This window comes from Marmota marmota, unplaced genomic scaffold (genome assembly GCF_001458135.2).
Source record: "Marmota marmota marmota unplaced genomic scaffold, marMar, whole genome shotgun sequence".
Lineage (NCBI taxonomy): Eukaryota > Metazoa > Chordata > Mammalia > Rodentia > Sciuridae > Marmota > Marmota marmota.
The window spans coordinates 5,304,317-5,327,887 of NW_026000102.1; the positions used below are offsets into that span (position 1 = coordinate 5,304,317).

The 23,571-nt window shown below is 54.7% G+C and overlaps 1 protein-coding gene across 1 annotated transcript; it reads right to left on the minus strand.

The window, feature by feature from the left end:
- Nucleotides 1–1,722: 1,722 nt before the first annotated feature.
- Nucleotides 1,723–22,035, minus strand: LOC125610792. The gene is made up of 2 exons (XM_048783746.1): nt 14,744–22,035; nt 1,723–14,283 (listed from the first exon to the last, which is right to left on the minus strand). Exon 2 carries the CDS (start codon nt 11,805–11,807, stop codon nt 10,677–10,679), a length of 1,131 nt encoding a protein of 376 aa, XP_048639703.1. The 5' UTR covers nt 11,808–14,283; nt 14,744–22,035; the 3' UTR covers nt 1,723–10,676.
- Between the last annotated feature and the right edge of the window lie 1,536 nt (nt 22,036–23,571).

A 23,571-nucleotide genomic window follows, 5' to 3' on the forward strand; every position in this document is an offset into this window, starting at 1 on the left:
TGAGTGTGTGGGCCAAAGGCCCAGGCCTAACTCCAGCTGCTGCTGTCCGGTGGCCACTAGAGAGCACAGCCTGCATCCAGGAGCAGATAGCCTTTGTCTCAACCCAGCCGGGTCTGATTGTCCTCCCTTCTTGTGTTCTAAACTTTCTATCCTGCAGCATTCACTACTTTGTGTTTTTATGTTTATTTTTTGGTACCGGAGATTGAACTCAGGAGCACTCGACCACTGAGCCCCATCCCCAGCCCTATTTTGTATTTTATTTAGAGACAGGGTCTCACTGAGTTGCTAAGAAGCTCACTTTTGCTGAGGCTGGCTTTGAACTTGTGATCCTCATGCCTTAGACTCCCCAGCCGCTGGGATGACAGGCTTGAGCCACCATGCCTGGCTACTTTGTCCTTTTTTTCAGGGCATTAGAATGGTCAGTGTGGCCCTCCCCCTCTACTCTGTCTTCTGATTTTGGTAATGTGCACACTCATGATGCAAGTGAGGGTCTAGTTAAGGGAACGGCCTGGTCCCCTGGAGGACGGCGTGTTCTGCTCAGTCAGAGCCTGTGTCCCCTCTAACTTTTCTTGTTATAAAGCTGCTGGCTCTTGCCTGGGGTGAAGGGTAGGTTGCAGGGGGCTTTGCTGGTGTGGGTAAGGGGACAGTGCATGGCCACTGACCCTCTGCCTCTGCACCTTCTCTCCTCTCCCTCAAGCCACTTCTGTGGATGGGGATATGAAGTGGGGGAGGGGCATGCAGCAGCCTCCAAGCCGGACTGTGGCCGCCTCATCTGACCATTCTCCTGCTCAGTGGACGCCAACTGACCTCCAGGCTGTGTCCTTGTCAGGCTGGGACAAAGCCACTCACTGGCCCAGGCCTCTCCCAAGGAGCCCGAGGCTGTGATTTAGAGGATGGGGAGCAGGAGGGAGCACAGGTGTGGTCAGAGCCATCTGTTCTGACCCAGCTGTTCCTGATGGTTTGCATTTGAGTCCTCCTGGCTCAAGGGAGGGTTTGTGGGGTGGTCCAGGGGCCTTAGCACCTCAGCTGGTGACGTCTGCTACTTCCCCTGCTGCATGTGTGGGACACAGGTCCGCCTTCCTGTCTCCAGGACAGTGTCAGGAGGAGAGCCAAGATGGTCAGGAGAGAGGAGTATGCAGGCTTAGCCGGGAGCGGGACAGCCTCTCAACGAGCTGATGTTAGCAGAGGCATGGGCGGGAGGGACAGCGGTCAGGGTGACCTTCACGGCAGCGTGAACAGGCAGTGGGGTTGTTATGACGCCCTGAGCAGGTTAGGAGCCTGCGGCTCAGGCTGAGGCTCACCAGGGTCCACAGGGGGATGTCCTGCAGCTGCCAGCCCAGCCCACTGGTCACTGGTGCTCCTGGGAATGGGGAATCTCGGACCCCTGAGGGGGGAGGGGAAGTGGGGGAGCTAGGGCTCTGCCCCTCCTCTGTACTGGCTGGTCCAGCCAGTTCCCTGCAGGAGGAGTGGAACTTTGCAGGGCCCGGCAGCCCCACCCCTTCCCTATGCAAAGGCCTCTGGGAATCCCACACCCTGCTCCTTCCTCTCCCTCCTTCTCTGGGCCTCGGCTTGGATGTCAAGCCCCAGGGACGAAGGAGTGGACAAGGAGGGCCTGCAGTGTCCTCTCCAGGACTCGGGCTGCCCACAAAGGGCAGGACACCACGCGTTTTGTGCCAGCATCTATGTGGTAAAACACATCGATTTAAAAGTGAACAGCAACGATTCTGGGCCCCCCCCCCGAGGGACAGTTTTGTTAATGAGGATTTACAATAATAGAAAGTGCCATTGCATTTGTCCCCTGCCCAATAAGTGCAAAGATTCTCCAGCCTCTGGGCTCCGTCCCTTCCTGTTTCTTCAGGGTCAAGTGCGCCATTCCTGATTAATTCCATCACTCCTGCTGGGAGAAGAGCAGCCAGGCCAGGTTGACTCACGATGCCACCGCGGCTCTGGGCCTGTTTGCAGTGGGGCACCGCGGGTCTTCTCACCTCTGTGGTTCCCAGCACCTCGCCCCCAGGGCTGGCACTAGACGGTGCCATGTCATCCATGACATGCTGTGAGTCCTGGCTTCCGGTGACGTCCTCTGAGGACTGTGCTTCATTGTGAGGACCCAGTGTGAATCTTGCTCAGGGCGCAGGAGGACGGGAGCAGACGCCGGCTCTGGGTTCTTGTGGTAGCTTTTTATTCTCTGCACGCCTAGAACATTCCCCTCCCTACTGTGCTCTCTCTTGAGTCTTTGGGCCTCATTTCCTGCACACTTAGAATGAAGTCTGCTTTAGATTGAGTCTCCCTAGCCCTCACACACACCAGCGGAAGGAGAGGGCCACTGTTCCTTTGAATGTACGGTGGGCGTCAGTCACTGGCCCAGCTCAAGACTGACCTGGGAGAACTCCAGCCTCCATGTGACTGCAGACAAGAGGACACCGAGCTGCCTTGGAGAGCAATGCCTCAAAAGATCACGGAGGGGGCTCCAGCCCCTGCCAGGTGGTGTGGGAGGAGGCCAGGTAGAGATCCGAGGCTGTCACCCAGACCAGCGAGGAATAAAGTCCTCTTTTCCTGTGGCATCAGTGTGACCACGTGGGGACTTCCATCCCCACCTGGAAGGGTGCTCTCCCTTTCCTTTCTAGGGTGAATCCGAGGAGGCCCAATGTAGAGGCTGGGCTTTCACCCTGCCTAGCCATAAAAGGCCAGTCCAACAGTGCATTGTGGAGACCCCAGGAAGAGCCGGAGCTTTCTCTCCTGCCCGCAGTGTGTCAGGGAGGTGACTGGGGAATGTCCACACGCAGTGATGGGGCAGTACCCTGCTCCCTCCCACTGCTGGAGCAGGCAGAGGGACATCTGAAACAAGATGCATAAAACAGCAATGTCCAGGCCTCAACAACAACAAGAAACCACCCATCACACCAAGATCCAGGGACATCTCAAACTGAATGAAAAACTGCCATCAATCCGTGCCAACGGGGAGATGACAGGGGTGTTGGAATGAATGACAGTGGTTTTAAAGTGGCCGTGATCAAAATGCTTCATGGGCAGCCATGAACACCCTTGAAAAATGTGACAATAGAAGTCCTCAGCAAAGGGAAGGAAGATAAGGGGGAAACGGTGTGGAAAAATAAATACATTAACTGAAATAAAAGGCTTAGCGGGCTCTTGGGCCAGTGGGAAGGAAGAGAGAGCAAGGTAAGGAGGACCACGGGTCATTACGGTGGGCTTCCCTCCTGCTCCTCTCGAGGTTTCCACGTGATGTTGGTGGTCCACGGACCACTGCCTTGCAGACCTGCCACAATCCTACAAACAGGGAGGGCGAGGTGCAGAGAGGGGCAGGGTTGGGATTCCTCACTCAGATGGTGAGATGACAACACCACTCACTGTCACTCAGTGTGTCTTATGTATAATGTGACGTCTAGAAGAGCCACGGCAATGTGGAGTGAAGAAATGTGCTAAGAAAACACTATAAACGATTGAAATTATAAAACATTTCCAGTTAGAACAACAAAAAGACGGGAGAAAGAAAACAGCTTTAAAGAAAAACAGAAAACAGAAAATAAAACACCATGACAGGCGTGACCCTTAATCTATCAACCATTACATCTCGTGCAAAAGGTCTAAGTGTAGCAACTAAAAGAGAGAAATCAGCAGAGTGTGTTAAAAACATGTCCCAACTGTGTGTGGTCTCCAAAAAATGCTCTTCACACATAAGTGTATAAGCAGGCTCAAGGTAAATGGATGAATAAAGATGTGTCATGCCAATATTAACTAAATAAAAACAGGGCAGCTTATTAATATCAAATAAAGTAGACTTGAGAGCAAAGAAAGTTACCAGAGAGAGAAGAGAGCGCATGCAGTGACATCCACCAGGAAACAGCAGTCCTGAATGTGTATGCACCAAACAACAAAGCCTCAAGATGAACAAAGCAAAACCTGGTAGAACTCAAAGGAGAAGTAGGCGAATGCATGATTACCACTGGAGGCTTCAGTACCTCTCTTTCTGGGTCTCTCAATGGGTAAAAGAACTAGAGAGAAAATCAGTAAGAAAATGGAAGAACTCACCACCACCACCACCAACCCAAGGAATCATATATATATATATATATATTCAACAACAGCAGAATGCACTTTCTTTTTGAGTCCATGTAGTGTGTACCAATATACCCTTGGGCCACAGAATAAATATGAAAAAACCTTTATAAATCAAAATCACACAATGTATGCTCTCCAACCACAAATGGAGTTAAACTCGAGACCAGTAACAGATGACCAATTAATCTCCAAACTGGAGATTAATTAAACAAAGCACTTCTACATAATCCACGGGTCAAAGAATGTGTCTCAAGGAAATTAAAAGTTAAAAAGTGAAAACACAACATATCCACACTACTAAAACAGTGTGCAGAGACATATATATAGCACAGAGTGCATATATATGCAAATTCTCAAATCAATAGTCTAAACTCCCGCTTCAAGAATTCAGAAAAAGATCACAATGTACTGTGTAAGCAAAAGAAAAGAAACAACAAAGATAAAGATAAATGAAATCAATGAAAATGCAAACCAAGAAACAAGAGAGAATGTTAGTGACACAAAGGGCCAGTCTTTGAGAAGATCAATAGAATTGACGCGCCTTAGGAAGACAGATACAGCAAAAGAGGTGCAAGTAGGAGGAATGAAACAGGAAGACCCAACAGACCTCACAGATATCAAGAGGACAACGAGAGAACAATCACCAACAATCCTGAGCACACAGGTTGGATGACTCAGAGAAAATGGATTACTTCCTGCAAAGCAAAACTACCACGGCTCACCCAAAACTAAATACATAATTTGAATAGCTCTATAGCTATTAAGAAATTTAATTTGCAATTTAAAAACTCTGAAAAAAGAAATCCCCAGGCCCAGAAGCTAGCTTTCAGTGTAGAATTCTGCCCAATATTTAAAGGAACATGGACTCCAATCCTACCAGTGTGTTTCAGAAAATAGGAGGAAAAATACTTCCAAATTTATTATATGGGACTATTATTACCTTGATATCTAAACCAAAGATAGGATCAATGTGAGAGAGAGAGAGAGAGAGAGAGAGAGAGAGAGAGAGAGAAAGGAGGAGGAGGAGGAGGAGGAGGAGGAGGAAACAGTGGATCAATTTACTTTGTGAATATAGATGACATATCCTTCAACAAAATTTTAGCAAATAAAAATTAGCGATATATATAAAAAATTATACACCATATCCAAGGCTATCCAGGAATGGAAACTTATTCAATATTTGAAAACCAGTCATTATAACTCACCACATTAACAGGCTAAGAAGGAAAAAAAAACCCACATCATTTTATTAGTTGATGTAGAAAAAAGTACTTGGTATGATTCTACACTCATTTATAATAAAAACTTAGAAAAATAACAATACAAGAGAATTTCATCGTCTACAACTAACCCTGCACTTAATGAGAATGGCAATGCTTTCCCCACAAGATCAAGAGCAAGGCAAAAATGTCCACTCTCATTCTTCTTATTGTTTTTTTCTTCTTGTTCTCCTTATCCTTTTTTGGCACTAAGGACTTAACCTAGGGGTGATTTATCATTGAGCCACATCCCCAGCCATGTTTTTATTCCATTTTATTTTTAGACATGGTCTCACTAAGTTGCTTAGGGCCTCACTAGGTTTGCCCAGGCTGGTCTTGAACTTGCCATCCTCCTGCCTCAGCCTCTTGAGTAACTGGGATTACAGGCATGTGCCACCATGCCCAGCCCACCCTTCTTATTCAACCTAGTGCTGGTAGTTCTAGCTAGGGCAATAAGGCCAGAAAAGAGATAAAAAGATATACAGATTAAAAAGGAAGAAATTAAGCTCTCTGTATTTGCAGATGATACTTTCAATGTAGGCTATTTAAGTGATTTTTACAAAAAACTTCTGGAAGTAGTATATGAATTTGGCAGGGTTGCAGGAAGACAAACATAAAAAGAATCAATTGTATTCCAATATTCTCGGAAAGAACATATGGACACAAAAATTTTAAAAAAAATTTCAATAACTATGCAGGCTATTTAAGGGATTTTACAAAAAACTTCTGAAAGTAGTATATGAGTTTGGCAGGGTTGCAGAATAAAAGACAAACATAAAAAGAATCAATTGTATTCCAATATACTAGGAAAGAACATATGGACACAAAAATTTAAAAATTTCAATAACGACAGCTATGATAATTTGTTAAGGGACACAAGTTATAAAACATACAAAATGTGTCATCAAACTGAGTAAAAGTGTAGAATTTGTTCAAGTGATCAAATTTAAGTCATCATCATTTAAAATATCCTGATGTTGGTATAAAATTCTTATATAAGCCTTAAGGTAAGCACAAAGCAAAAACCTTTAGTAGATAGACAAACACAGCACTACACAATTACGGTGAAATAAATAAAAGATCTGTAAATGGAGAGGCATACCATGTTCATGGATTGGAAGACTCCATGTGGTAAAGATACCAAATCTCTCCCTAAATGTATACACTGGTTTAACACAATTGTTGAAATCCCAGTTAAAAAATGTTTTGTAGCGAAAACCAAGATCATTCTAAAATTTATTTGAAAAAAATAGGACTAGAGTAGCTGAAACATAGTTGAAAAAGAATAAAATGAAAGGAATCGGTCTGCGTTGAAGAATTATTATACAGCTATCATCGTCAAGACTGTGTTACTATGGTGCGGGGAAAGACCCATAGATTGTTGCAACAGAAGAGAGAACCTAGAAACAGACCCCCACAAATGCACCCAACTAATTTTTAACAAAGGTACAAAAAGAATTTAGTGGAATAAAGATGGTACTGGAGCAATGGGATATCCATAGGTGAAATATTGAATATTGAATCTTGACTAAATCTCACACCTTATACAAAGATGAACTGAATGGATCAGGGACTTAAATGCAATATATAAAGCTATAAAACTTGGGAAAAAAACACAGAGGGGAAGATCTTTGGGATATAGGGCCAGGCAGGGTTCTTAGACCTGACACCAAGAAGTACAATCCATAGACGTTCTAAAGTAGAATTGAGAAGTTGTACTTCCTCAAAATCAATCCCACCTCTGAAAGACCTGTCAGAAGGATGGGAGAGAGCAACTAACAAAGAACTAGTATCTAGAATATATAAAGAACTCTCAGAACTCAACAATAAAAAGATAACTGTTCAATTAGAACATGGGTAAAAGACAGACATTTCCTCAAAGAAGAAATAAAAATGTCAAATAAGCACGTGAAAAGTTGCTTGACTTGGCCATCCATTAGGGAAAGCACGGTAAACGAGATGTCCCTACCCTTCTTCCAGAGTGGTTAAAAATGTAAAAGATGACATAACCCAATTCTGGCAAGAAGGTGCTCAACTGGATCTCTCAGACACTGCTGGTAGGAGTGTAAAAATAGCGCAGCCATTCTGGAAAAGGGTCTGGCAGTGTCTTGGAAAGCTGAACACATGACTACATACAACCCGGCAGTTGTACTGCTGGACGTTTATCCCAGAGAAATGAAGACCAATGTTCGCACAGAACCCCCCCCCCCCAGATTCTATAGCAGCTTTCTTTGTAATAGCCCAAACCTCCAATTCCCCGATGTCCTTGACTGTCTGTGGCTAGGCAAAGTGTGGCAACCCAGGCTGGGATACTGCCCAGTAATAAAACTGTTAAAGTGCGAGACAACTGGATGCATCTCCAAGGAGTATCACAGAGTGAAAGAAGCCAGTCCTCAAAGGTGCCACACTGCAGGGGTCCACTGAGGTCACCTTCTTGGAATGACAAGATGATGGAGCTGGGGAATGGGTCTGAGATTGCCGGACGTTCTGGGGGATGTGGGCATGACAGAAAAGTGGGCGTGGCTATAAGGGAGTGGCAGAAGGGGTCCCTGTGGTGACATGGCGTCCTGGGCCTTGCCTGTGTCAGAGTCTGTATCCTGGTTGTGCTACTGACGTTCTGCCAGCTGCTACCACTGCAGGGAACTGGTCACGTGTGTGTTATGGTTTAGACAGGATGGGTCGCCCAAGAGCTCACTGTGAGACACTGTAAGAATTTTCGGAGGTGAAATGATTGGGTTATGAAAGCTGTAACCTGATCAGTGGGGTAATCCACTGGTGGGTTAACTGGGTGCTAGCTAAGTAGGTAGGGTTTGGCTGGAGGAGGGTCACAGGGTTGATATTTTGTCCTCGGTGAATGGAACTTGCTCTCTCTGGTTCCCGTTGCCGTGTCCCGAGTTGTTCTCCTCCTCCACTCCCTCCGCCAAACTGTGCTGCCTCACCCTGGGCCCAGAGGAATGGAGTTGCCATCTAGGGACTGAACCTCTGAGACTGTGGGCCCCAATTCAACTTTCCCTCCCCTAAGCTGTACTTGTCGGGTATTGGGAGCTCCGCGAGGCAAAGTTAACACGTGAGCTGGAAAGTCCCCACAGCACCTCACCCCTCCACCATGGCTAGGCCATCATTTTAGAAACTCTCAGTGGCTCTTCACGCCCTTAAGTAAGATTCCGGAAGTCTGCTCTTTGCTAATCCATGGTCCCCACGTTACTGGCCCCATCCACCGTCTCCTTGCTCCTCCATCACTGCTCCAGGTGCCCTGGCCCTCCAGGGCTGGGCCTGGTCCTTCCTGGCTGGACTCCTGTGCTCTGTCTTCAGCCTTGATCAGTGTGGCTTGTACTCAGGGGACAGCTGGAGACCATCTGTTGTCCATGGGCGGCGTGGCTCCCCCACATACAGGGTGCAGCTTCCCACAGGAGGGGGATGAGGGCCTCAGGAGGGAGTTCTCACCAGACAGAGGCTGGGCTTGTAGGTGGCCTCAGCAGGGCACTGCACCCATGGAGGAGTGTGCACGGGGCAGGGCTCAGAGTATCCATGGCTGGATCTGGGCCTGTGGTCCACTGAGGTGGGGTCAGCGAGCAGGGGAAGGTGGGCCTAGCCTAGGACCACAGGAGGCCTCTTTTCCCCCTTCAATGTCATATCTGTCCGTGTCCAGGCTGCCCAGGCCACCCATGAGTGGCAGGTGGAGGGGTGCAAGCCCCAGGGCAGCAGGCAGGAGCCTGCCATCGGGGAGAGGAGGAGCCAGGTGTGTGTGTCTTTGCGTGTGCACATGTCTGTGGGTACAGATACGAGCACTACACACGTGTGCACGTGCGTGTACATGCGTGTCATGCATGCGAGCCTGGTTTGCACACTGCCTCCTGGTGTGTGCCTGTGTGTGTCCCTGTGTGAGCTGCAGACATGCCACCTGGGCCACCAGGGGATGCAGCCACACTGGACCCGGGTTCCAGCCCCGCCCACTCCCCATTCCCCGGGGAGCTGAGGCAGGGGACGGTGGGCGCCGTCCCCCCACACATGTGAGGAGTTGGGGAGGAGGCGTTCTTGCCAACATGAGGAAGCGCCCGCCCACTGTCAGAGCTCGCTTTGGAAAAACAAACCAGGAAATCGCTGCAAGGAGCCGTGGACCGCGCCAGGCGGCACTTCTGCCGCTGTGGGGTTCGGGTGGCCCTCCTTCCCTTCTCCTGGCTCGTCTGCAGTTTCTAACGTTCCTGCAATAAACATCCATTACTTGGTAATAACAACCAAAAAGTTATTTTAGCAGTTGGCCTGGAGCAGTGACAAGTGTGTGGCGGAGCCGCCTCCAGAGCCGCCACCTGAAGTGCGATGTCCCCGCCCTGCGGTGCAGAGCCTGGGGCTGCTCTGCGGGGAGATAGATGATCACGGCTTCCTGGAAGCTGGCTCCCGCCTCCTGCTGCCTAGGTGTGGGGTGTCTGTCTTCTGGGGTGTGTAGGTTTTCCTGGCCCCCCACCATGGGGTGGGTGCTTGTCACTGAGCCTGTTCCGGCTCTCCAAGGACCCAAGGACAAGCCAGGCGCGTTTCCGCGTGGGCTGTGGTTGGCTCAGGCTGGACTCAGCGCTGAGCCTCGGCTCCTGAGTGCTGCTTGCTCCTCAGCACCTGGGGTGAAGGGCAGCTGCACAGGGTGGGTCCTGGGCTTGATGCCAGCACCCAGTGACCACGGAGAAACTCTCTGGTCTCCAGAGCCTCTGCTCCCTTGCACATGAGGGGAAGACTGTGATCACCCTGTGCAGGGCCAGTGAGAGGACTCCGCCGATGTATCTAAGTCCCGGGGCACAGCTCCTGGCGGGCAATGACACTACCTGAGTGTTTACTGCTCTTGTCACTCATCTGCGCCACTGGACACTGGCAGGAAGAATAATGGCGCCCAGAGACGTCGCAGTTGATGCCCAGGGTGACCGTGTCTGGTTCATGGTGCTAGGGTTTGAATGTGCCTCTCCAAACTTCAGGTGTGCCGGGGCTGGGCGGAGGGAGGCCTGCAGGGGGTCAGCCCTCAGGGCTCCTCCCCTCCGAGTCTGGCTAGGAGCCCCCAGAAAGGGCGGGGATTCTTGCCCTTCTGCCTCTGCCCATGAGATGGCAGGGCTCCTGCCCCTGGAGGATGCAGCCCTCACCAGACACCAATGCCCCTGCCCCCATCTTGGCTTCCAACCTGTGGAACTGTGAGGAAGTCCATCTTGGCTGTTTGTAAGCTTCCCAGGCTACGCTCTTGGGTTAGAGACTGCAAAGGGACCCAGCCACGTGCAAAGGGGGTGTGAGACTGCACCAGGAATGAGGCTGCTGTCAGCCAGCCTCGACGGGGAGGCCACCTGGAGCAGAGGGATCCCCAGGGCCTCATCGTGGAAGAGGGAGGCGGAGGAAGGGCGGTGCTGACGGCAGAACAGGGTCAGAGAGGCTGTGCTGCTGCCTCGAGGAGGCAGAGTGGGGCCAGCAACCAAGGCAGCTGGACAGGGCAGGGCAGGGGTCCTCCCCTGGCACCCCAAGGGCTCGAGCTCTGCCTGCACCTTGGTTTTCGCCCGGTGAGACCACGCTGGCCTTCTGCAGTGCAGAACCGTCAGAGACGATGTCTGTGTGAAGGCGCTGGGTTGGTGGTTCTGTCCTGCAACCCAGGGTGCTCTCCACTCCTACTGTCGCAGAAAGGCGGGAATGGCTGTCCCAGCTCCCAGGGCCCCTCTGTAGCTGCGTTAGGGGTCTTCCCGAGTCACGGATCTCCCTCACCCACTCCAGATCCTGCCACCCTCCTGCCAGTTCTGGGGTGCCTTTCTGGGCTGGGCCTGGTGCTCCTAAGGCAGCGCAGAGCCCGCCGTGGCCTCTGTGGGGTCTGACGTCTGGAGCGTCCGCTTGCCGCCATTGCTCCTGGATGCACCTTTGCACAGGTGGAGTGTGGACCTGTCTCCACTCTCCCCAGCGCTGCGTGGAGTGGGCTGTGCCCTCGACGGGAGGCTGTGTGCTCAGGGATGCTTTGAAGTCTCCTTCAGCCCAGCCAGGGAGAGCCTCAAGGGGAGAGGCGCAGCCTGGCGATGGCACGCTCTTGCTGAGAGAGGGATGCTTCCAGCCACTCATGTTGAAAGCTCTTCTGGTGTGAAATCCCAGCTTCAGAAGAGCTGGCTGCCGGGGACGGGCGGGGTGGGGAGCCGGGCCGCGGGGAACCAGCCTGGGCAGCCCAGGCTCTCCTCTCCTGCCACCCCAGCAGGTTTGGCTTTGGTGGCGGATCAGCAGGGCCCGGGCACCTTTCCTGCCAGGACCCTGCAGGGAAGCCCCCCGGGTGCCTCCCCACGCCAGCCTGACTCCACCACGGGGGTGGTCACAGGCTAACCCTTCCTGTGAAACTCCCTGAGTTCTTACTGGGCACAGCACGAGTCTGAGCGTTTTCCCTGCATGAAACATGCTGACAGTCCCTGCTGTCGCCAAAGTGGGCACTGTTGGTGTCCCTATCTTAGATAAACGGAGGCTCGGAGAAGTCATTTAATTTCCTCAAAATCATTCACCCAAGAGGGCAGCAGAGCCCAGCCTTGAGCTCAGGCAGACAGACTCTGATACCCAGAGATGAGAGGCTGCCTCTGGCACCTGCGTCCACATGCTGACCGCTGACCGAGGACGAGGTTGGGTGGGGAGGGGTGTCTTCCTCTACATTCATGTCCCTTTGAGTAAGAAGCCTCTCCTGTGGCATCCATTTTTCTCTGGGATTTAGGGGCATGAAACTATTTTTATGTAAAAAATGAAGACACAGACATGGAAGGAGTGGCCTGCAAAGTGGCCGATGCTTTGTAAGATTTGAAAAAAATTCAAAGATTTCAGCCGAGGCCCAGGAATCACCTGCTTACAGGGTGCAGTGTGGAATTGACACACACCTACAGGGCAGCTAGCCTTTGCATCTCTTTCATCAGGTACGAGTTCTTTGTGTTGGGAGGTCCTGACTCCTGGCTCTGAATCTTCATGAAGGGGATCACAAGGTGTGAACCACAGTCCCCACCCGGCTGCAGAACCCTAGGCCCCGTTCCTCCTTCCCACTACTTTCCCTGACGTCCACTCTCTGCTGGGCCTCCCTCCCGGCCTGCGGCCAGGCCTCTCTCCTCTGTGGGCTCCTTTGTTGGGGGGAGAACACTGTGGTGCTGGTTTCTCTCACTTAGCGAGTGTCCCCCCCATGTGCAGGAGGGGACCGGATTTCCTTCCTTTTTGTTAGTCTGATACTTGAGAAGCTCCACGGGCACTTTTGTGACAAGCTGGGTTTGAGGTGGCTGCCTTGGGCAGGGGACCTGAGAGGCTGAGCCCACGATTCTTGTCTTTTTCTCTTTGGAGTTTCCTAGAGACAGTGCCAAGCCTGAAATTGGGCTCAAAACTGCGTGGAGAACACGATGTTCTTGGCAGGGTGGTGGTGGGGGGGCTCTCCTGCCTGCTCCTCTGCATCTCTGGCCCGTCATCTTTTGGGGGCAGCTTTTATGCTGTATGAAATTGTCCCTGGGAGTGGAGGCTATGAGCCAGTGGGGGAAGATCCTGGCAAGTTTGCAACTCAGTGCACAGAGTCCCTATCAGGAAGGCATCTGCTGTTCCAGGGAGTCACCCTCCAGCTGTCCAAACCCTCCTTCAGGGAGTGGCTGGTGTGGCCCCTGGTAGCTCCTGCTGCAGGGTCCTGTTTAAGAAAAACCAAAGGCCAATCAGACCCTTGGCTTAGCATCCAGTAAAGAGGGTGCTCTGGCTGTGTCCTCCCTTGGACAGGGCTCGGTTCCCTTGCAGGACTTGTGCTGGGGGCCCACACCCACGGACACATCACTAGGACCCCCGGCAAGCTGGGCTAGCGTCCATTGGCTCAATCACCCCGGTGTTCAGTGAGAGGCAGGATTTCCTGGCAGCGTGTCTGTCTTGCTTAGCTGTGCAGGGAGGGAGCAGGCCAGGCTTGGCCTCTGCTGACTTGGCCTGTGGTCTCGCCCCCCTGGCCTCAGCCGGCTCCCCTGTGAAATGGAGGTTCTGGGTCTGGCTGAACTCTATGCATTTCAGTTCCATGGTGTCACCAACTGCTTCCCAGTTGCAGCTGGGGCTGCCAGGGTGGGGGTGGCTCCACCATGAGTTGGGGGCAGGCTCAGGACTTGGGAGACTGTATGGAGACTCCAGGGTTGCCTCCTGGCCAGACCCCTGTGAACTTGAGAAAATGACGCCATTCCTTTTGGGGAACATGGGTGTGAACAATCGCTGTAATTGAACACTCCTTCTGCCCAATGGCTCTTTAAGGAGCTTAGAGAAAGTGGAATCTGCGTGGAATTTGCAAATATTCATGCTCCTTCAGCTCTGAGCGCTTTCTTTCTTAATGACACCTCCAGGCTTGCTGTGTGGTCAGATGGCAAACCGAATCCAAACAGAAACTTTTCAATCAGTGTCAGCTTTTCTTTCCATCATCTGATTAGAACTTCAAATTCAGAATCCTGCTGGCTTCTCCGCATCTTGTCCACGCATCTTGCAGGGCCCCACAAACAGGCTGCCTGGCAGCAGATCGATTGGGACACAGTCAAAGGACACAGCAGTTTGTGTTTGATGCAAAGGGCTCAGGATGTAGGTGTAGGGACTATTTCCTGGCCCCAGGGGAGGGCTGTCGGTCCCCGTCCGGGAACAGCAAGAACAGCCTTCCCTGGCAGCAGGCCCTCCCTCCAGTCCTCTGGGGCGGTTCACGCAGTCCAGAGTTTAGGACACTGCTTCCTGAGGCCCAGGGCAGTGACCCCACCTTATGAATTCTAGGGACATTTGCTGTCTCCAGTTTTTTGATGTGTGAGCCACCTGGCCTCCCACATGCTGTGAGCAGGGCCCAGCCCTTCAGGTCTGTGTACCCACCTCTGTTCCCCTGCCGCAGGGGCGTACAGGGATTCTAGAGCCTCACGCCAGCAGGGTTGGGTCCAGGCTCAGGGTGCCCCAGCTCAGGCCTGTGTGGTGACGAAGGAGGGAGCTCTTGCTCCTGGAATGGAGAAGGGAACAATCACCCTAATTGGATGCTCCTTCTGCCGAATGGCTCTTTAAGGAGCTTAAAGAAAGTGGAATCTGTGTGGAATTTGCAAATATTCATGCTCCTTCAGCTCTGAGAGCTTTCTCTCTTAATAACAAAAATTTGTTGCCATTGTGGGAGAGGTGCAAATGCATCCCGTGCAGAAAGCCGCCTCCATTCAGGAGGACTCTACACCAACCGTTCTGCCCCCCCCGTGAGCACCCGGCACAGGGCTCGAGCCTCAGTCTTGCTGTTTGGGCAGCTTCTCTTCCCAGGCTGGGCCCCTCCCTTGGTCTCTGCTACTCAGGGATCATCCCCTTGGGGCAGGGGACAGGGGTATCCTTCCTGGGGTTCCAGGTGTTAGAGGTCCATGGCTGAAATTTTGGGGTCCTTCCTGCTTAGCCGTCAGCCCTGGCCGGGCTTCTCCTCCTACCTGGGGTCTGCAGGCTGTGGCTTCTCTGCCTCAGGTGAGTTGGTGGCTCCTCGGGACTGTGTGGTGCCAGGCCCAGGCAGGTCTGCAGAGCACTTGGGTTGGTGGCTGGTGGACTCACCTTGTGGGTTTCCACGGGCCTCGGCTGGCCCTGGAAGCTCTGGTCCCACGGTCTGTTGAAGTCCTGGGGCTGCTGTAAGGACTACCAAGGATCAGGTGGCTGGAATAGCGAGTGTTCATTTTCCCCGTCGCTGGGTGTCACAGGGTTGGTTCCTGCTAAGGTGGAGGGGAAGAATCTTCTAGGCCTCCACCATGCCAGCCTCCTCCGTCCAGCCTCTCCCACTATAAGGACACAGTCTTATTGGATTAAGAACCACCTTAGCTTGATCCCCCGCAAAGACCCTGTTTCCAAATAAGGCCACATTCAGGCACAGGACTCAGCACGCCGACATCTCTGGGGGATGTCACCATGACCTTGTCATTCTGGAAGGAGCCTTTCCCCCAGTGGGGACAGGAGAGTCCTAGCTCGTGCTGGGAGTTCTGGTGGACAGGCGTCCTGGCTGAGTGCCGCTCCCTTCTATAGGGGGAAGAGGAGGGCCGCTTCCTGGGGGAGGCGGCCAACAGCTGGAATCACAGCTCAGAATTAGGCCTTCAGAGCAGGTAACTAAGATTCCAGAGGCAGAGGGCCTGGGTCCAAACCCCAGCCCTGACGCCTACTTGCTCTGTGACCCTGGAAAAGTGACCTAACCTCTTGGAACCACTCCCTATCTGTGAAGGAAGGGGATGGAAGTGTCTGCTTCACAGAGAGCTTTTGAGGTGCATGTGCCAACCCTAACCCTTGCTCGGGACACTGGTCCTCGGGGTGCTTGTCTTTAGTGTCCTTGTCCTTGGTCTCCCTTGGCACATGTGGTCCGGGAGCACCTCACACTCACCCCTGGACGGTGTTGGGTGCAGTAAGGCCCCCACATCATGAGGTTTGGGATCTCAGTTCTGAGCTGACCTTCTGAGGAGGATGCCTAAGCTGTCCCAGGGTCCGGCATAGGGACACTGACCCTGGGGTGGACCCGTGCCAGGAGGGGTGTCAATGATGAGCAGCAGCTGCTGTTTGGGCCATGGTGGGCCAGGACCCCTCCTGGGATTTTGCTTCAAGACATAAGAGAGAAGACACCCTCCCCAGGGCCAGGTGGGGGTGTGGGAATCCCACAGCTCCTTCCCCCACAGTGACGCTTTCTGTAGGAACAATTTGCAGGAGGCTAATGCACCCAGGTTGATTGATGGCTCCGGGGGAGGGTGAGCCTGGAGAGTCTGGGGTGGGAGCAGCCAGGGGGTCTGCGGCACAGAGACCAACAGACACAGTGGTGCTGACCAAGGCAGGCTCTGCTGGCTGGCGGAGGTACCCCCGGGGGAGGCTGTACTGGTGAGATGGGGCTGGGAGAATCATCTCAATGCAGCGAGTCCTGAGGTCCTTGGCTGAAGGGGAGTTTTAACCTGGACCTGGGGTTGGTAATTCACCCTGGAAAGTAAAGAGCTGGCCTGAGCAGAGTCCACGGCTGGCCAGGGGTGGAGGGCAGAGTGGCCGCTGGTGCTGTCCTCATCTGATTGGGGGACCACCTATGCCCAGCCAAAGCAGACCACTCTCCCTTGTGTCCGTCGCTTCTCTCCCTGTCTCTGTCTCTCTGTCTGTCCTTCTTTCATGCACAGAGAATCGACACTGATCATCTGTGGAACCGATTGCTCACATCCTCACCTGCTCCTGGTGTCTCCCCCACAGGGTGGGAGCCCCAGGAGGGCAGGGCTGTTCTGTTCATGGATCCTTCTGATGCATGTGCCTGGCATACAGCAGGTGCTCAATGCATACTCATGGAGCACTTGAGCAGTGAGAATATGACCCCAGGTGTGCTCCTCTGGTGGTCCACGCTGTCCTTCCTAGCGGGTAATGGATGGGTGTGATGATGGGTAATGGATGGTGTCTGGGCCAGCATGGCATTTGCACCAGATGGCTGGAATCAGCTGCTGGGAAGGGGTCCAGGTCACCAAGGGAGGGACTGGTTCTTGGGTCCTGCCAATCAGGGCTGTGGTTTCCTGTCCCAGAGACGGCTCCATGACAGCCTCTCAGGAGCACTGGAACACCCCTTCCCTCTGAGCGGTGACCCACCATGGGCTTGGGGACACTCTTGGAGTGTGATTTGGCTCAAGGAAATCACCTCTTCTGTGGCATCTTTCCCAGCAAAGGTTGGAGTCACTGGGCTGAGGCAGGTCTGAGTTCGCACCCAGGAGCAGCCACTGCTGGGGGCAGGGTGGGGGCGGGTTGTCCAGGTTCCCTGTGGCTTCTGTCTTCTCCTCCCCTGGACGGCTCCTTCACCTGTCTCTGCCTTCTCCTCCCCTCGCGGGGGCCTGCCCTGGTGCTGGCTCCTCAGGTCGAGGGCTTTGCAGGACCTAGTGGTGTGCTCAGGCTCTTGGGCCCCTCAGAGCTCCTCCGTGATTATGGTTCTAGGGGTGGGGGTGTTGCTGCACCAGAGAGGATCATGCCCACGGACAGAGCACGTGGACCCTGCGGCGGGACTAGACCAGCCTCCTCCCTGCAGGCTGGTCACATCTGAGGACTGGAGGAATCAGCCAACCCTCGGTGAACAGATGTCCTTGAGGCCCTGTGTGTGCCTCACACACACGGTGGGCTCATGTCTCCACCCAGAGCTGAGGTCCTGTTGCCCTTAGGGATTTTCCAGCTGTTCAGAGAACCTGGCAGCATTGGGAAGACCTGCCCACTGTGGGACTAGCCTTGGCATTCAGCTCCAGGCTGCCCTGGACGGCTCCTTCACCTGTTTCTGCCTGGAGCTTCCCTGCGGGCTCAGCTCTCTGGCCTTGGTCCCTGGCTCTCCAAGACACCGCAACCTCCTGCTGTGTTCTCCAGGGTCCGGCTGACACTGCCTGGCCTCTCTAGTGCCCTGTTACAGGGGAAGCACTGACAGGGAGCCAGGCTGGCCTGCGTGAGGACTTCAGAGATATCCTGGGCTCAGGGACAGTTCCAGTAGGTCTGTGCTCTTCCTTGGCCTCCCATTTCCCTGGGACTATGGTCCTTTGAGTGAATAGGAGAGGGTTTCAGGTGAGTCTGCAAATACACAGGGCTGCAGCCCTAGTCCTTCCTTGCCCTGAGGACAGTCCTTCAAGATCCTCTCTGGCTCCCAAGGAATGGGATCCTTGAGGACCTGCCTGAGCCACACATGATTATGCTGTTTGTCTGAGGGATATTAGACGTTTAAAGGTCTGGATCTGACCCTGAGGCTGCCCTGCCATGGCTGGATGGCAGGCAGTGTGGCCCCTGGAGCCCCCTAGCCACCTCTGACCTGGGGCTGCTCTGCTGGCCTCCACCTGGGCTGCAGCCCAGGGTCAAGAGGAGCAAGCTGGTGCCTCTGGGCGCTGATGGACAGTCTCGCAGATGCGGCCCTCACCTCCTCCCTCCTCCCAGCCCTTCTGTTCTGGCTTCTGGGGGTGTAGGTCACGTCACATGCGTTCCCCTCACTGTTTGAATTGTAAGTCCTCTTACTTGGAACAACGGTGACTTGCATATTCGAGTGGTTCAAGGAGGGGGATTTAATAAGACGCCAACTGAGTAAATGCCAGTTGCTTTAAAAAAAGTAATTTCAATTGCTCAGTGGATAAACGTTGGGGTAAAAATACCCTCTTGCAGCCCACCGTTGTGGAGGCTCCGTTCTGCACCGGCTGGTGCCCCGGGTGCAGTGGCTCTACTCACGGGAGCTGCAGCCAGCCGAGCTGGAGCCTGGCATCTGGTGTGATGGGTGCTCAGGAAGCCCTACATGGAGGCCACCAGCATGCACTCTGGGGGAGACCCCATGGTCCAGCTGCCGTCATGGTGGTCAGGGCCTGGGCATGGCCCTTCAATCCAGGACCCTGCCAGGGCCTTTGCCTGCTGGGCTTGCTCACTGGGCTCTGGGAAGAGTGGGCCTCAGCCAGTCCCTTGTGGTTGGTGGCAGTGTCCTGTGCCCAGCAAGTCCCTGGGTGATAATTAGCCTCCCCTGCCTCAGCAGAAAAGGGAGGACACACTGGGAGGACTTCCAGGAGCTTTGCCCAGAAACGTGCTCTCCTGCCAGCTGCTGGGTGCTGGCCATGCTGCCCTCCCGTTGGCTGTGGCACCCCCAGGAGCCTTCCAGAGTCGGGGATCTTCCCAGGGAGTTTTCTGAACCAGCCCCTTCCCTCTTTGGGGTCTGTCTGGGAATAACCTGCGCCTTGGTGCAGTGCCCATTGTTGCCACCAGGGGTCACCAGGCCCACGGCGGGCTTGAGGGTGGACACTGGTGGCAGAGCAGAGAAAGCAAATGCTGGGCAAGGGCAGGCAGTCAGGGACAGCCGGGAGGCAGCATTGGCTGGTGCCTTGGAGGTCAAGGCTGACACGGGAGCCACTGGTAAGGGTGAGGCTGGGGTCCATGGCGTGTCAGCCACCTAGGAGGAGCAGCCAGCTGTACAGGTCCAGGGGCGGGTGCTTGAGCCTCTCGGAGACGTGAGAGGCATAGCAGGGTGCTCGTAATCCATGGTGGCTTCTGGAGTCACCCAAGCTGGCTTTAAGTCCTGTGCAGTCTTGGGCCACTTCCTTAACCTCTCTGAGTTTCAGAAAGTTCCCTGTCTGCAAAATAGGAGAAGCATCCTAAGGGTTTTTGAAAGCATTCGGTGACTAACACACGCAGGGGCTCAGCACAGGCCTGGTGTGGCATGTCACTCAGTAGATGTAACGGTTGTTATTATTGCCATCGATGGTTTCCAGGGGGACTGTCCTTTCTGTCACCATCCCCTCCAAAATGCTTCCTGAGTCCTGCTGGTTTTTAATGTTTCTAATCTCCTGTTGATTATTCCCGGGGTTTCAGCCAAATAAGCGCTTCCAATTAAAGCCCTTGCGCAGGCGAGTTGGGTTGCCATGACAACAGGAGCAGGGTTTGCCTCTCCCCTGGATTACGCGCACCAGTGTGTCTTTCCGTGGGGCTCTGCCTGCGTGTGTCTCGCTGTGGCCAGACTCACTCCTGTGGTGTGGTGCCTCCAGGTGGCAGGTGGGAGGAGACCAGGGGGAGCCCGGCGGGGGCGGAGGTGCTGAGCCCTTCCTCCTGACAGCCGTGTTGGGAGGGAAGGTGGATTTCCCCAAATGAACCCATTGTCCCCCTGCAGTGACCTCCATGTCCCTGACCAGCCAGGCTAACCTGAGTCTCTAGAGCGTCACAGCTCTGTGTGTTTGGTGCGTGGGGGTGGGGGGCAGGTGGGTCACTGGACCTGAATCTCTCAGGACACTGGACTCGGCTCAGACCTGGGTGGGGTTGGTGGGGTCTGGGGAGGAGCAGCGTTGGAAGCAGAGCTGGGGGCTCACTCTGACCTCTGGATTCTCTGAGTTCCAGATGCATTCAGCATCAGCCTACAGGTCAGCACTGGGAGCTTCCAGACCATGGGCTGGTGCTCCACGCAGGGATTGGCAGGGGACTTTTCAGTGGAGACGGTCAAAATTAAATAAGTACATGAAAGGAAGGAAGGAAGGAGGGAGGGAGGGAAGGAAGGAAGGAAAGAGGCCACACAGGTCCACAGACAGGCCGTGGTCGGGGTCTGGGCTGTGTGGCCTCTCAGCCAGGCCTGGGTGCCTTCATGAGCGTGGCAGGCTCCGACTCTCTCCAGGTCTCCTCCTGCTCTGTCCCAGACAGGGGCTGTATTTTGGAGCCCTCTCACTGGGACGGACCCAGATGCCTGGGTGTGAGGGACAGAGCTTTGCCCTGGTGGTGTCGAGAGAACGGATCCCATGACGGATGGGACTGGCCTGTGGGGTCTGGGGACACCACAGGCCTCTTGCCACAGGGGCGGGCAGTGGAAACCTATGTGCAGCCCTCGTGGGCAGGGAGCGTGGAGTGCTGGCCGCAGGATCCTGTGTCCACGTGCACGGTTCCAGCTCGTCTGCCTGCTCTATGCAGAGCGCCTCGCTGAGGGCTGAGGCTGGGTATTCCGCAGGGCACAGGAGGAGGAGCTGACCAGGTGTTCCGCGGCCTGTGCCCCCTCTGCCAGCTCTGCCTCTGTGCTGGGGGTCCTCAAAGAAGACCCGGCAGAACCCCCTCCAGAAGCCCCCAGGCTGTGAGAACTGGCCTTCTCCACTGGGAGCTGGGAGGTGGCTCCTGTCCTGCCATAGACCCCGCGTCCTTGGATGTGGAAGGCCAGGGGCTCTGGAGGTTAGAGCCAGCCTGTCTTGGGACAGAAGCCGAAAGCCAGTCAAGGAGGGGAGACCCCCTCTGGGGTCATGCTGCAGACTGGCAAAGCATGGTCCCACTGCTGTCACCAAGCCTGTCTGGCCATGCTCCTGGGTGCTGGGGACCCTGGGGAGCCACGGCAGCCTGCATGACTGTCTGTCCCTCCCTCTCACCTGTGATTCCAAGTTCAGGGAATGTTTCCTTTATCTCTGGGACCACAGAGCCCACAGCGCTGGGGCTCAGTGAGGGCAAGGAGCCTCGGCGGTGGGTGGAGCCCACCGTGGGCTTCCTGCTGGGAACGTGGCCCTGGGGTGGCGGGCTCTGACAGCTGGAGGGATGTCACAGTCTCTGGGGAGGGAGCGAGGCCCCAGCGTCTGTGGCTGTTGGTAACTTTCTGAAGACAGGCTGCCGGGAGGCCAGCCAGGGGATGAGCCGCCACCACTCCGCCCTGTTGGATGCACACACAGAGCCCGGCCCTGTCTTCCTGAAGGTGTCCACCTCTTCCCAGAAGCAGGGGGTTGTCACAGCCTCGCCTGCTTTTGAGGCTCCTCGTGTGCCAGGCGCTGTGCTGTGTCACCTCATGCCATTCTCAGGAGTCCTGTGGGCAGGTGCGCCAGCACACCTGGCCTGCAGGTGAGGCATGGGTCCCACAGAGCAGGTGGAGGAAGCCCTGACCTGTGCTTTGCTGTCTCTCCAGGGCCCCCAGCTCCTCAGGGCCCAGACAGCACCGTCACACAGGGCGTGGGCGGGAGGCTGGGAGAATGCTGGGCTGTCCCATTGGGTTCCTCTCTCTCCCCTGAATCAGGGGCCCACAGTAGGGTGACAGTTGAGACCCCAGCTGGTCAGGACACCAGTTTCCTCCAACACGGCCGAAGCCTGAGGTCCAGTGGGCAGCTCATCTTCTTCCCCTGTGGAATGGGCTCAGGGTGGACAGGTGTGTGCAGGGCACTCTGCCTGCCTGATCCGGGAGGCCCCGGGACAGAGACCAGGACAACCACTAAAGATGGCTCTAGGTATGGGCGACCCAGAAGACCCTTCTGGGCAAAGGGCGAGCACATCACTGGGGACTGAGCTGCTGTGGACCGGCCGGGGATGTCCTTTGCTGCATGTTGACAGGGATCCTCTTCACTGAACCCGGAAGGCGCTGGTCCCCATGCCCTATTGCCCACCCTCCCACCCCCAGCCAGTCCTCCTGCGACCTCCTCAGACCCTGTACAGCTCACAACAGCAGCTGAGCCCTATCCTGGGTGCCCGGCCCAGCCCACGGAGCGCTCAGTCTCGTGCAAGTCACGGGCTCATCAAAGGAAGGGGACGGGAAGGCAGAGCCCCCTGTGGAGCGCAGATGGGCCCCACTCTCCTCACTGGGCTGGAGGACGGTGCCTGTGTGTGCCTGGTGTGAGCTGGCATGTGTTGCACTTGTGAGCTGGCATGTGTGTGCCCCCGGTGTGCATACCTGTGCCCTGTGCCTGTGTGTGTAAGTGCACTTCTAGACATGTGTGCCTGTGTGCACACAGGAGCTGGTGTGCACTCGCGTGCGTGTATGTGCACGTGTTTGTGAGGGTGTGTCGTGTGCCAGTTGACGGCCGCATTGTGAGAGGGGGCGAGGTGAAGCTGGGAGGGCAGCTTCCCTGGGAAGGGCGTCCTGCCTCCAGGAGCGTCCAGTGGGGACTCAGGCCTGGACTTGTGTTGGATGATGGCAGTGTCCCCAAACATGCCTTGTAAGAGTGGGGACTGCTGACAGATAGGCCCTGCCTGGCCCCATCTCTGACCTCTTTTAGGTGGGGCCTTGGAAGCTGCCGGACAACACCCTTCCCAGGAGACGCTGCTGTGCGGGTGTGTGGGAGCCTGGACACAGGCCCTGAGAGCCCCGAAGTCCAAAGCCCTCACCAGGGGCCCTCCACTCCCTTCCTATCCTCACCTCCTTCTCACCCCCAGGAGCTGCAGGCTGGGCTGGGGGTGCACTCAGGGAAGCCTGGCCAGGACCCGCTGGCCCTTTCATCTGTGCGAGGACTGTTGGCTTTTAACCCTCCACAGTCTGCTTCCAAGGCCGGAGCCCACAGAATATTTGCTTTTACATTTTGGGAATGTACTTTAAACTTCTTCACGGTGAGTCTTGGGCTTTGAAAGTGAGGAGTTTGGTTTTCTGAATGAACCAGGTCCTCAAGGATCCCATTCCTTGGGAGCCAGAGAGGATCTTGAAGGACTGTCCTCAGGGCAAGGAAGGACTAGGGCTGCAGCCCTGTGTATTTGCAGACTCACCTGAAACCCTCTCCTATTCACTCAAAGGACCATAGTCCCAGGGAAATGGGAGGCCAAGGAAGAGCACAGACCTACTGGAACTGTCCCTGAGCCCAGGATATCTCTGAAGTCCTCACGCAGGCCAGCCTGGCTCCCTGTCAGTGCTTCCCCTGTAACAGGGCACTAGAGAGGCCAGGCAGTGTCAGCCGGACCCTGGAGAACACAGCAGGAGGTTGCGGTGTCTTGGAGAGCCAGGGACCAAGGCCAGAGAGCTGAGCCCGCAGGGAAGCTCCAGGCAGAAACAGGTGAAGGAGCCGTCCAGGGCAGCCTGGAGCTGAATGCCAAGGCTAGTCCCACAGTGGGCAGG